The 13,483-nt window shown below is 37.4% G+C and overlaps 1 protein-coding gene across 4 annotated transcripts in view; it reads right to left on the reverse strand.

Annotated features, from left to right (window-relative positions):
• FLNB (filamin B) overlaps positions 1-13,483 on the reverse strand; it is an 82,828-nt gene that overhangs the window by 15,257 nt on the left and 54,088 nt on the right. For 2 of the 4 annotated variants that reach the window (XM_063291732.1, XM_063291731.1), the window contains exons 21-30: positions 12,293-12,890; positions 11,709-11,882; positions 10,447-10,609; positions 9,635-9,795; positions 7,322-7,489; positions 5,408-5,500; positions 4,481-4,604; positions 3,808-3,964; positions 2,241-2,430; positions 952-1,199 (exon numbers count right to left, since the gene is read on the reverse strand). In XM_063291732.1, the coding sequence (XP_063147802.1) occupies positions 952-1,199; positions 2,241-2,430; positions 3,808-3,964; positions 4,481-4,604; positions 5,408-5,500; positions 7,322-7,489; positions 9,635-9,795; positions 10,447-10,609; positions 11,709-11,882; positions 12,293-12,890 (2,076 nt within the window). The remainder of the gene's footprint in view (positions 1-951; positions 1,200-2,240; positions 2,431-3,807; positions 3,965-4,480; positions 4,605-5,407; positions 5,501-7,321; positions 7,490-9,634; positions 9,796-10,446; positions 10,610-11,708; positions 11,883-12,292; positions 12,891-13,483) is intronic. The other 2 variants (XM_063291734.1, XM_063291733.1) reach the window with 1 other exon arrangement.

Raw genomic sequence — 13,483 nt, forward strand, 5'->3', positions numbered from 1 at the left:
AATGAGAGATAGCCCTAAACTAAATTGGCTTTCGAAAAGAGGTAGTGTGGCTTTTCAGTTGGTAAATAGATACAGGGAAATAAAAATGGGTGGTAGCAATGATGGCCCTGAGTGGCAGTAGCTGGGGAAAGGTGGGTGCCTTTCTATACCTTCTCCTCAAAATTCCCCCCCCCCAACTATTTGCTGAATGGAATTTTAAAACTTTCTATAACAGCTTTAAAAATGCAAGCCAGGGTGGAGAGAATTTTTGAAATGCATTAGATCAACATTACAAGGTATTCCCTGAACTGTTGTGGGGGACTATTATATAAAGGGTTTGCCTTCAGGTCATCATCATCATTTGACTTCATCTTCCTGACTGCAGTGGCCTCATGCCTTGATTTTAACCAAGCTAGCCCTTATCCTTAGCCATATTTACATATACTGTCATCTGCACATAGCCAAACCCAACTGTCTGTGAAGCTGAAGGGAGCTTACTAATAACACAGTCCATGATTGGCTGAAATGACGGGAGAAAGAGTGCACAATAAAACGATGAGGGGCATAGTAATCTTTGAAGTTCAGGCACCCTGGCATTTGAAAATGTATGATGGTTTAATTTATGACCACAAATACACTAATACTTCATGCATATCTATGGTATAGTTTCATTTCTGGATACTGTATATATAATTACGTACAACCACCATTATAGAAATATATTAACTTAGTGTTAAAGCAACAGATCTCAGGAATGACAGGTATAAAAATGTGCAAACACATGCAGTGCTTTGCAGTTAAAGTCTGGGAAATATTTCTCTCATCCACAAACTTTTACACAACTTTAAAACTAATTTGGACGGCAAGCTAATGGAATATATGCCAAACTGCCCACTATCTGAAACTGTTCTTCAATCTGCATCTCAACTGATGTCCACTCAGAAAATATTATTAAGCAGCCATTCCTCCTACCATGACAGTGAAGGGGCTATTCGGAATATCCACTCCACCAAAGCGGACATAAATCACATAGGTTCCTGGTTTAGCAGCTGTATAATAGATGTCATATGTTCCATCTTCATTTTCGATGACCTCTGCTTCAGTTTCTGTACCATCTGGCGTCAGGATCATACATGTCACTTTACCCTTGCCCGCGGATTTAGCGTCTACTACAAAGCCAACTTCTTCAGCTGTCTTCACTGTTGCTGCAATGCCAGGACCTGAAAGACAGTTGATACGAGGATTACAGCAGTTTTTCATACTCTGCCACAGGTGGACTATGCTATTTTCACTTGGATATGTGCATCACTAAAAAACATATCCAATTCAACCAAAATCAACTCATACAACAATGATACTATAAAGCCTTTGCAAACAAGCAACCTTGTTTACTGCTTTGTAGAGTGCAGTACTTGGCAGAAGTTAATCTGCATTCATTTTTCATTTCATTAGTTAGCATTAGCAGTTATCATTTCGTAATGGAGAGGTCTCTTGCATGCATACGTTGCAGGATACTGGCACAATTTTCCCACTGCCTATAGAATTTATCCACCTTCCGTAATGACTTCAGAGAATAGAGTAGCTGTTGCAGTACAAATCTTATACAAATTTTTCTTCTCCTTGAACTTATTGGGCCATTTTAATGCCTTGAAACAGTCAAGACATTTATCTTCTACTGCAAATGGGTCACTGCTAGTTGATTAAATTAAGCTGGCATACCTCTGGTACATCAACTGCCTTTCTTTCAGTGCTTGAATCTGAATAAGCTTATTAAGTGTACAAGGTCAATTTCTAAATAGACCTAAGGGGAACCAAGAAGCCAGCAACATTTGCTCAACTTACTCTTGCATCAAAATGCTATACTTAAGAATTATGGCAAAATTGTATAATTAAGATACTTCTTGAATCAAATCTTCCAGCATCCTCCATATCCACCTTATATATAACCTTTCAATATCTGGTAGATTCAATTTTTGGAGGTAGCCAAATGTTTTAATGGGCAGTGAAATACGCCACTGAAATGAAGGGACTGGGATTTTCAGGATGAAGTTTGTATGTTTAGACTAAAGTTTTCACACTTTTTAAGGGATTTGCTGCCTCCAAAGAAAGCAGGAAATTGCATCTCTTTTTTGGCACTTTGCTATTTAAAGGTATAACTTCTGGAAGCCACACAAAAGGAGTTCAGGGGCTGCAAAGAGCTCAGTGACCAAGAGTTACTTACCCCTGACTATACCAATTGTGAAATCAAAGTAGGGACTTACCAGTTGCTAGACATTTGCTTGCATCTCCTGCTGGTGATACACGAATTCGATATGGAGAAAGAGGTATATCATCCCCACCATATTTAATGCCAACAGAATAACGACCAGTCTTATCAGGGATATATGTTACTGCATACGTGCCATCTTGGTTGTCATGAATATCTGCCCTCTTTGGTTTGCCTTCTTGATCCTGAATGTTAGAAATGAAGCCACCATTAAAATAACCAAGCCTTATCACAAACAAGAGACAAGTTTAAAGTATATGAATGTAGCATGAATTCAGACTTGTTTGAGTACTTAGGTTGATTATATTTTTAATATACTTGGTTTGTTTTGAAATCGTTGCCTCAGAACAGAAAGAATTGCATTGGTATTACACCACAGAAATATAGGATGCTATTACCTACTAAAATTGCATCTCATGATTGGAAAGCCCTTCAGATAATATTATTTTGACAGTAAGCATGGTTGATTACATTTTTAATATACTTAGTTTGTTTTGAAATCGTTGCCTCAGAACAGAAAGAATTGCATTGGTATTACACCACAGAAATATAGGATGCTATTACCTACTAAAATTGCATCTCATGATTAGAAAGCCCTTCAGACAATTCTTTTGATAGTAAGCATGCACATTTTCTGGATGATGCAAGAAACTTGAAATTTTAATGGCTTTTGATATCCACTAGTGTGTAAATGGCTGGTGCCACTGAATACCACACTTCATAAGTCTATATTCCACCAGAAGCAGCAACAGGAAGCAAAGCAAATTAACTCATTCTATAAGTGATCACAACTTCCTTAAGACATTACTGAACAGTGTTCTTAAAACAGAGGTTATTGCAAAATATACTAGTATCACTGGACTTCTTTTACATGGAGCACTGTGCAGTTTAACAAGTAACAGTTGAAGCCGTCAGAAGTCCTTGAGCTAAAATAGGTTACCCTACTGAGATTCCCCTCCAATTCTAAACTTGTATCAATTTTTTTCACAATATAGATGATCACATCGTATACTCCTTCATGAATATTCTGCCTAATATGTATTTTTCATTATGAGACATACAACTTTGATTCATTCCAGGGACTAGGGAGCATCCCGCTAAAGCCATGCAGTTTTTCTGAAAAAGTTTCTAATGAGGTGTTCCTGAAAGAGTGCTACGGTGCGTTCCAAAACATGTATTGGCTTTCGACAGAACCTTGTCTATGCTCATTCATGGTGAAAGCTGTAGACTGGCCTAATTTTAAGGAATTTGGAAAGGCCAGGAACAGTTCATACAAAAAAACATTATGATGTATTATGTTCAGATCAACTTCTATTAGGATCAACAGGTTTTCCCAAGACACAATCGTCATGTTACATTTTGGTAATCGGTGAGTGAAATACACAAGTGTAAGAGGAGCAAAAGGTAAGTGTTTTGTGGAAAGCTGATAGACTTAAAATACCACAATGTATAAGACAACAATATTCAAACTCCCTGCCAACACAGATAACTCACATACTTCAAGACTGAGCTAATGGGGGGGGGGCAGGATAGAGAGAACAGAAGAGGTAGTGGTATCTTACTGCGATGTGAACTGAGAGAAGTCCTTGGCCTGCATCTTTAGTATCCACAATGAAGTCTGCAGGTATGCTGGCTGGAATCCCATGGGAGAGAAGGCCAGGCCCACTAGCTGTCACTTTACTGGCATCATATGTTGGAAGCACTTTTAGTTTGAATGGGCTATTGAGAGAAAGAAGTTAATATTTGTTTGTTTGTTTCTATTAGCAAATGAGAACAACTCATTTAACTCAAGTTAAAGGGGCCCACTTACTATCCAAAAGAAAAACACTGGCTTCCTAGCAATGAATGACTCAACCTTTTAGTGTTCATAATACTAAAAACTCCATAAAACGGAAGTAAGAGCAAACTGATCACACATTTGGAGAAAGAATTAGCTCAGCCCAAGTTAGCTCTTTTCTGTATGGCAGAGGCAAGTATCAGAAATGTTGCAGACAGTTTACTGGTTCTCTGGCCCAAAGAAATGCACATCACTTTGCCACTGCTTCCCACTCTCCTGCAACCACGAGGAAAAGCTGAACCTTTCAACAGAGGCCGTTTCTTCAAAACCCCTTGTTAAAATTAAGCACCAAAGGGAAAACACATGCCAAAGATACAACCTGTTCCAACTATGAAGGCCAGCCAAATGCACCTTTCAAGTCCTATTGAATAATGTAATTGTTTTTCATCCACTCTTACCTTCTGGGAATTTCTTCATCTGCATATTTAACTGCAACTGTATAGGGGCCTTCTTGTGTAGGGGTATATGCTACTGTGTGAGTTCCATCACCATTGTCAGTTATATTCACAGGTTCTGCCAAGCCTAAGAAGGAAAGAGGCCACATTTCAATTCATTCAGTTGCCTTCCCAAGGCTCCAGAGCTGATTTTTTTTTTCTAAGCAATGTCATCAATTTATGAAAACCAGATTGAAGCTTTTCAAGAAATCAGCACAGATACCTGATTTAGGGCATGTTCAACTACGCGAATTTATTTCTATCACCAGTTAGAGAAAAGATGATTCACTAGCAGTTCCTCAGCTGATTCATTACTGTAAACTAAGAATCTTCTATCAAGGACAGATTGGAATAATGTCTTTTTCCAAATACAGACAACTAGCTAGGTCAGTAATAGGACACACTTAAATCTAACCTTCCCATCTTAAACAGAAAGATTAGATGTTGACCCCAATCAGTAGAAATGTACAATACTATAAAACCAGTGTGATACTGTGGTTTGCTAATGTAGAACTGTTTATAATTTTAGACATACTCACAGTATTCCACTGAGAAGTTTAGAAAATAATAAATTTGCATAGCCAGTAAGTGTTAAATGACCTGCTAACTAAAGATATGAAAAAGGTTAAAGTCTATCCCAGAAACCACGAAGCATGGATTTATACAGAGAATCATTTCAGAGGATTAATAGCAAGCAAATTTTTGATTATCATACCTAATTCAGCACATAAAGCAAGGAAGGTTTTAGTAAAAAGATATTTCAGTGCAATAGTTTATAGAACAGCTGTGTAGAGAAGTCTATTTCTTATAAACCTCTCTTCTGTTTATTAAAGCTACAGTTAGAGTTTAGAAGATTTATTTAAAGTAGAGATAATTAGTGAGAGTTCAAACCTGTCTCATTAGAGTCACCCTGTAGGTCACTTCTAAAGAACTCTGAAAGTGCTTTCAATGGACTGCGCCATGACTGGGAATCCGGCTCATCAGCTAGAATTAAAAAACTATTTAACTTAAATCATTCCCCCTGCCCCCCCAAAATTAGAGCTCTGTCAATTGCCAATTTGTTTAGATGAAAACTATTTACAACTGGTCATAAATGCAAGTCACGTGAGAGCACATGTGTCACATTCAACACTGACAGACATCACTATAACTACTTTCCTTCATCCATTGTGAGTTACTTTCACAGTCAAAGAAATACATGCTTTTAAATAAGAAGCGATGCTAAATCTATTAATGGTAAAGATATTCTCAACTCAAGTTCAAGCCTGGTGACAGCAACCATGAAGTGTTCTTGAGAGGATTATAAGAGTGGTTTGACACCACTATCTTCTGGGAAACTTTTTTGACTTTCTAGGGTAGTCTGTAGTCCTGGTATTTCCTGGTGGTCTCCCATCCAAGGGCAAACCAGGGCTGACCCTGCTTAGTAAACAAGTTCAAATAAGGTTGCTGAGGTGCTGCCAGCAAAACTAACATAAGTCAGCTCTAAATAGTTCTCTTCCAAGAGTTCATATGGTTTAACTTCACAGAAAATCTATGAGATATTAAAATGTTGGATATTGGCATTTAGTACTCAATCTTCCACTAGACAGCATTATTTAGTTAACACGCAGTAGTGTATAGTTAGACAATCTTGCACTCTCCATATATTTTGACTTACAACCCACATAAGCGTCTGCTGCCATTCAGGCTTGGCTGTTCAGACTTTAGCTAATACACAGCATTAAATGAATACAAAGCATTACGTTATTTTTTATTTATAGCCCATCTTTTATATTTGCACTGAATAAATATGCACTTATTCAGGCAACAATGGTTAGTATCTGGTATTATTAGAATTAAATTTGCTTTCTATTACCCACATTCTCATGAATTACTGACCTTCCTTTCCTAATCCTTAGTTTGATGTACATGTTTATGCATGTGGGTACATGTGCGTGATTGTGCATCTGTTTGTGTATATGTATCTAATGCCCCTTGTTTCCAGGCTTTCAAACTCTATGTCCTTTCTTCTCTCAATCTCGTACTTGCTCTTCTCAAGGACCTGTCAAAGGAAGTGGGGTCTACTCTACTTCTGTCTGACTCAAGAGACAACCATTTCAACAAACACTCTTCAGTAACTTAAGTTAAATCTTTATACAAGCTTCTTAGCCCCCTTGCATGATTTAAACATTATTGAAGGGAAGCACAGATTCTTTTCTAGTTCAACTAGCAGAAATATATTCTATATTTCTTACTGTCTTAGAACATGCAGATATTATTTTATCCTTATAATTTAGATACTTTTAAAGCACTATGTTCTTGGGTGTATGGACAATTTGGGAAATGCCCATCGATATTGGTTTGTTACAAGAGCCTTCCCCAATCTGGTACCCTCCAGATATATGGGAACTCCTTGAATTTCCAGTCAGCCCATCTGGGAAACACCAAGTTAGGAAGAAGTTGTAAGAAATTCTTCAGATGTACTCTGAACTCTTCAATCAGTGCTCAGGCTAAAGTACTCCTAATTAATGTCTGGGGGTTTTTTGGAGGGGGAGGGGTGATTTGCTATTTTAAGGTTCCCAAATATTATGTGCGTCAGGATTATCTTGATTATAGTAGCCTCTCACCTTCTGCAGCTCTACAAATGGCCAATCAGCACTAAGCAGAAAAATATATGCAGTGCTACTTTTACTTACCATTTGGAAACCATTTCTCAAATAAATTCTTTATAAGTTTCAGTACTGAAATGGAGGTCATGCACTTGTATACAGTACCCATACATTCTCATTTAAAAGAAATGCTAATTATAAGTTATAAACACCCTACCTCTGGGTCCTGTCACTGTAACTTCAAGTGGTGCTACTCCAGCTTTGCTGGTATCCACAGTAAAGACCTGAGGAATTCTGGCACGCACAGCTGTCCCCACACCTGGTCCTGCAACTTTCACCTTGCTGGGGTCAATGACATCTTTTACAGGAACTTTAAATGGGCTACCTACCAATAAAACAAAGCAAGTATTAGACAACAATAAACATTACTATACATAAAGATGGCCGCCCAGAGTCCCTTTTGGGAGATGGGCGGTGATAAATTTGATTAATAAATAAATAAAGATCCCGGGTTGAGATGGAGCTGATCAGGTGGCTGATCTGGTTCTGTTTGTAGCCGCTGTGGGGGATGGGGGGTTGACGGGTTTTTATATTGTGGATTTTAATTTTGTAAGCTGCCCGGAGTCACTGTGTATGTGTTGGGCAGCCATATAAATTGTTTAATAAAATAAACAAACAAAAATGCTTAAGCAATGTGATGCAGAAGGAATGCATTGTAACTTCTGAAGATAAATCAGCAACCGCCTTCTCAACTCAACTCATACTGCTTTCTAAGTCATAAGTGATGCATATCCTGGTAATTCAGAGTTGCCTGCATTTAAGATTGTGTTGAAGTTTAGATTCATTTTATATTACGCAGGAGAAGCTCAACCAAAATCTCCTTAATGGCCCTTGACCAAAAAGAATGTTTAGGAGAAAAACTGTTAGAAAATTTGCTCATTGACTTCAGTCATCAAGAAAACTATCAATATGACTGGAATTCAAAACTACATACAAGCATTAGGAATAATTTCACTGGATAGACTGATGATGGGTGAGGGTAAAAACCAGAGAGTTCAAAATAAAGTTGGACAAATTAAGAGTGTAGATTATGGAGTGAAAAACAAAAACCTAAGGATAAATGAAAGCAGGCTGAAGGAAAATGCAGACACAGGAAACTGAGGTAAAATGGAGGAGACTGAAGAAACCTTAAGATCAGGAAAGTATTATTAGGCAACCATGAGCAGATGGGACAGGAAAGCTACTGCAGTTGGCAGATGAAAACTCAATCCTGCTGTAGATTAAAAGCACAGAGGTGTGATGGAGACAATACAATAAAATGTAAACAAACTTCATACAGAGTCTAAAAGTATTCACTGTTATAAGGAACGAAGTGAATGGACAACAGCAGTTTAGACTGAAGACCAAGGATAAAGAAGAACTAACATCTATGGAATGATTTACAGTTTAAGTCCATCAGATTCCAATACTGCCAGTTATTAAAGACTTATCACTGTTCTAAGTTTTTATCTTTCCTTCAAATCATTATTCTTGTTCAGGGATGTTTTATCCAATGGCGTTTGTGGGTTTAGCAGTATTTTTACTGTACTGTAATCAGATCAAAGATCAGATACAGCAGTGTTACTCAGTTAAAAATACTATTAAATTTTTTAACTGAGTAAAACTGCTGTATCCTATTAACAGCAGTGCAGGAGACTCAGACCTGTTGTAACTACTTCTTTCACTTCAGTTCTAATAAAAGATAAGTAGCAGATGAGGAGAAGTGGGTGGGGTGGAGGGAATAGATGAAAATAATATTTTACATATTTATTCAAATTAATTTGAATAAATTAATCTAGTCACTTCTTTAGCCTGAGTATACTAGTTTCCTGTGTTTTATCCTGATACTATATTTGATGTTAGGCTTTAGTCGCAATCCAGATGAGAAACAGAAGAGCAGAGTATCCCATTAAGTTACAAGGTTTACTCTACACTACCATAAAGCAAAGTGTTCAAGTAGTCTACAGAGCCATTTAGCAGCCATTTGATTGGGATTCCTGTGTTGCACCAGGGGATGGACTCAGTAGCCTAAACTGCCCCTTCCATCTATATGGTTCTAAGTATTTATAATATAAGACTATAAACACCGATTGATGTTAAAAATGTGCTTTTGACACAGAAGAGTTAGGATGTATGCTGTAGTCTTGATTCTTGATAAAAAGCACTCATTACATTTTAGGGTATTATAAAATTGGATGTTGGTAAAACAGGGGAAGTATTACATTCACTGACAGAATCTCTAGCTGGCCAAAATCAATTAACATATATCATCATTGCTTTAAGGGTGATTTAACCACTTGCCTAGAATTGTGGAAGATCAGTATTTTCTACCTGGATAGTATGTTCTACTGGGAACTTTTCGTTCCCAATAGATTTCAATATTTTCAATATTCTCCCAAATTCCATTATCAGTGTTTCAAATGTCTTTTGACAAGAAGAACAATTCATAGCCTTTTCATTTTCCATTCTTATAATGCAGGAATAGTCTTACCAGGAACATGTTCACCCCCATAAGTTATGTTGACATCATAATCTCCTGGTACATATGGGATATATTCTGCACTACAGCTGCCATCCTTGTTATCTTTACAGCTTATTTTAGATTCTGAAGGCCCTTCAACAGTTATTCCAAGGCCACCAATCCCAGCTCCTCTGCAAAAATAAAATTAGTATACTTATATTAATTACCAACATCATTTTACTTTAAGGACTACTTTGTTAGGCTACTTGTGCATTGGATCATTGCTATCAGTTATGCTGTGCTACTATACTTTCTCACATAGCAACTGTTGTTTAGGAAGGATAATAAAGACTGTCTAGGACAGAGAGATCTCAGTTGACTAAAGGCTTTTTCCCCCATACTCAGACTCTGATTAAGGTTGGGGAATGTTGCAGTCTTAGGTAATGACGTAAGTTCGCAGGCATACATCAGATAACGCAAGAGGTGGAGCTGGGAGTTCTTAAGAACTATATTGTGTCTTTCATTATTCATCATTAAGCTTACAGCAACGCCCAAAAGAGCTCTGAACTGTACTATTTGTATACAGTCCATGGCATCTTCCTACTAAGCACCTTGTACCAAGAAGAGACTGGCAATGTTATTTCATGCGTCTACTTCCTGAAGTATTTTTAGATGGTTATGTGCCAGGTTACACAGAGACAGATCAAACAGTATGGCTTTATTCTGCATGGGTAATTCAGAGTACACTACATCCTTTTTCAACCTGTCACCCTTCAATTTCCATCACTTCCAGACAGCATGGCCACTGGTACTCAAAAGTCTTATATATTCATAATACTTACCGAGTAACAACAGTAAATGGGTTGGGTTTATTTGTGAAGGCTTCTTGTAACCCAGTTCCTTGGGCCACAACACGTGAAGGATGACATCCTTCTGTGACATCAACTTTGAATGGACTGTTTGGAACAGGAACATCATCATAAGTCACTTCAACTGTATGAGGACCTGTAAGTAGAAGGTGTATCTTTATGGACAGGCTTGGTGAAGAGATCTCTCTGTCCTAGAACATGGCAATGTATCACATATTTATTAATTAAATATGTCGTTGATTCATACCTACCTTTCTACTTTTTAAATAATCATTTAATACCTATTTTTGTAACAAAACAATCCTTAATCTTAAAAAAGAGAAACTTAAAAAAAATTAAAAATACAAACTAAGAAAGAAAAAAAAGAGGGGAAAAAAATTTATCTTATATTTTATATTTATCAATAGTCACTGGTTTACCAATGAATTCACTACCATAATACGAACAATGCAAGATGTTATTATAAGATATCACAGAATCTCTGCCATAATTATTGCAGCATATTGCTGCATCCTTTGATTGGTAGAAAATATTGCCTTTTTCAAAACAGATCACACATTTGCAACAACCATTCCTTAACATTTGGAATAATATCACTTTTCCAGTGTCTTAATATAATTATTTTTGCCACCACCGCCCCCGCACAATGCAACCACAATTCCTGATAAACAGTCAAATTCCAAAGCTTTGGTATATAATTCAACATTACATTAACATCATTAACATTTGAGACTGGCCTAATAATTGCACATGTCTCACAGAATAAGGGAGGATTCTCAGTCAAAATCTTATTACTGCCATCTTTAAGCAGCAAGGCAATACATCAAGAAGGCACTGTTCATCTCTCTTAACCATGAAGCTACAGTCTTTTTATCTCTTCATACCCTTCAAGATCTGCAAGCCAAAAAGAATCCAAAATAAGGGGACCAGAAGTTGCTGAGATTCCATCACTATGACCTGCTCCAATGTTGGAAATAAAGTCAAAATGGATCCAATCACAGAAAATAATGCAATAGCTTTCTCCTTCCAATTTCCATAGGATGGAAAAGTCTTGCTAGTATAGATGCAATGGAGGCAGAGAAGCAAGCATACTTTGTTGCCTTCACTGCAGCTGAATAGGAATTCCAGTGGGCCTTCAGATGGGCCTCACTGTCATTAAAGTAAATAATGTTATTCTATAATACAATCTATTTCCCACTGCTTTCCTCCAGAATTAATAGTCAGGCAGTACTCACCTCTTTCAAATGGAGTAAACTCTACTGCATACGTGCCATCAGCATTGTCTTTGATGAGGCAATCTGTGGAAGCTCCAGACGGATTTGCAATTTGGGCTTTGATATGGTCTCCACCAGTTTTGGTCAAGGGGCTAGCATCAACAGTAAAATCTGTTGTTGCCTCACGGAAGACATCTACGAAGTAATTATTGTAACAGAGTCATTTGAACAAAACCATGCTTCAGATCCACATATATTTATGGATGTTTTTGTACAGAAATGAGTTCAAGTGCTCAAGCACAGCAAGAATGCTAAAGAGAGCCAGACTGCATAAAGCAATCATAATCTGTCTAGCATCTCTCACCCACACAATTTTGGTTAGAGCCACTCTACCAGTCACTTTCATCAAAATGCTTTTGTAACTCCATGATTCACTAGTAGTCTCATCATAAAAACAAGGAAGCTGTATTGTGAAATGTACAAAGATTATGTGCTGTCACAAGCACATCCAAGCACATCCTTTTTATCTTTACACATAGCACCTATTGGTTAGTGTTTATTTGCAGCATTCCTATTAATCTAAAAGAAAACTAAAACAAACCTACCTTTCCCTTCAATTCCTGGTCCAAACACTTGAACCTTGCTTGTGTCTACAGCAGGATCAACTTTGACATGTGTAGGAAAATTTGGCACTACTTCTCCACCATATTTCATCTTGAGTGTGTGCATCCCAGCATTAAGGGGCACATATGTAACTGTGTAGGTTCCATCTTTATTATCTTTAACTTCAACATCAGCTTTAGAACCAGAATCAGACACAGCTTCCATATCCAGTTTCCCAGGTCCAGCTTTTGAACAATCCACATTAAGCAATCCAGCTTCACCCACTTTGCCTTGTTGAAGTCCAGGACCTGTGGCAATCACTTTTGAAACATCAAATGGCATTTCAATGTCAGCTTTGAAAGGAGAGCCAGGAATATGGACTTCCTCAAAAAGAATGTTCACCAGGTATTCACCAGGTTTTGTAGGTAAGTAGGAGACTGAACATGTTCCATCTCCGTTATCAGAGCACTCTATTTTGGCTTCACATGGTCCTTCAACTGTCAAACCTAGACCACCAGTTCCAGCTCCTTTGGTGTCTATTGTGAATTCTGCAGGTTTTCCAACAAGTCCTTCCTGAAGGCCTGGCCCATAAGCTCTCACCTAGAAACATTAGCAAAAAACCCAAGTCATTTCAGTCATTTTAGAATTTTAAATCTAGTTCTGAAAATTTAAGTATAATCCTATATTACTTACTATTTAAAAGCACACTGCAATACCAAGCTCAAATGCCAGTTTTTATTTTTAAAACACAGTGACACTTTTCCATACTATCTACCCTAATCAGAATACTGCTATTCTTTATCATTCTGATAGGCTCTTCAGTTCGTTTTCAAACCAATCCGTACACAGATAGTTTAATCTCATCATTTATTTAGCAGGTCTTTAAATCATGAAAGTTATTATAAAGCCTGAATGCTTAGGTCATAATAAAATATGCCCAGATGAGATAAATATGCAATCATAGCAGATCCAGCTGTTGCACCAGTTTCTAAGTTATTAAAACTATGCTACAAAACACTTCAAAAGAAACCTCAAGCTAATTTTGACCAACTGGGATGCTTTTGGCAAGAAATTTATCAGTTATGTCAACATGACCAAGTTTGTGCTCTGCACACAGACCATTTTCATTAGCTGCAAAATCTGCATTATCCAGCACAGGATATTTCTGTACATCATAGCTAAAGGGCACACTT

Source organism: Candoia aspera, chromosome 2 (genome assembly GCF_035149785.1).
Source record: "Candoia aspera isolate rCanAsp1 chromosome 2, rCanAsp1.hap2, whole genome shotgun sequence".
Classification (NCBI taxonomy): Eukaryota; Metazoa; Chordata; class Lepidosauria; order Squamata; family Boidae; genus Candoia; species Candoia aspera.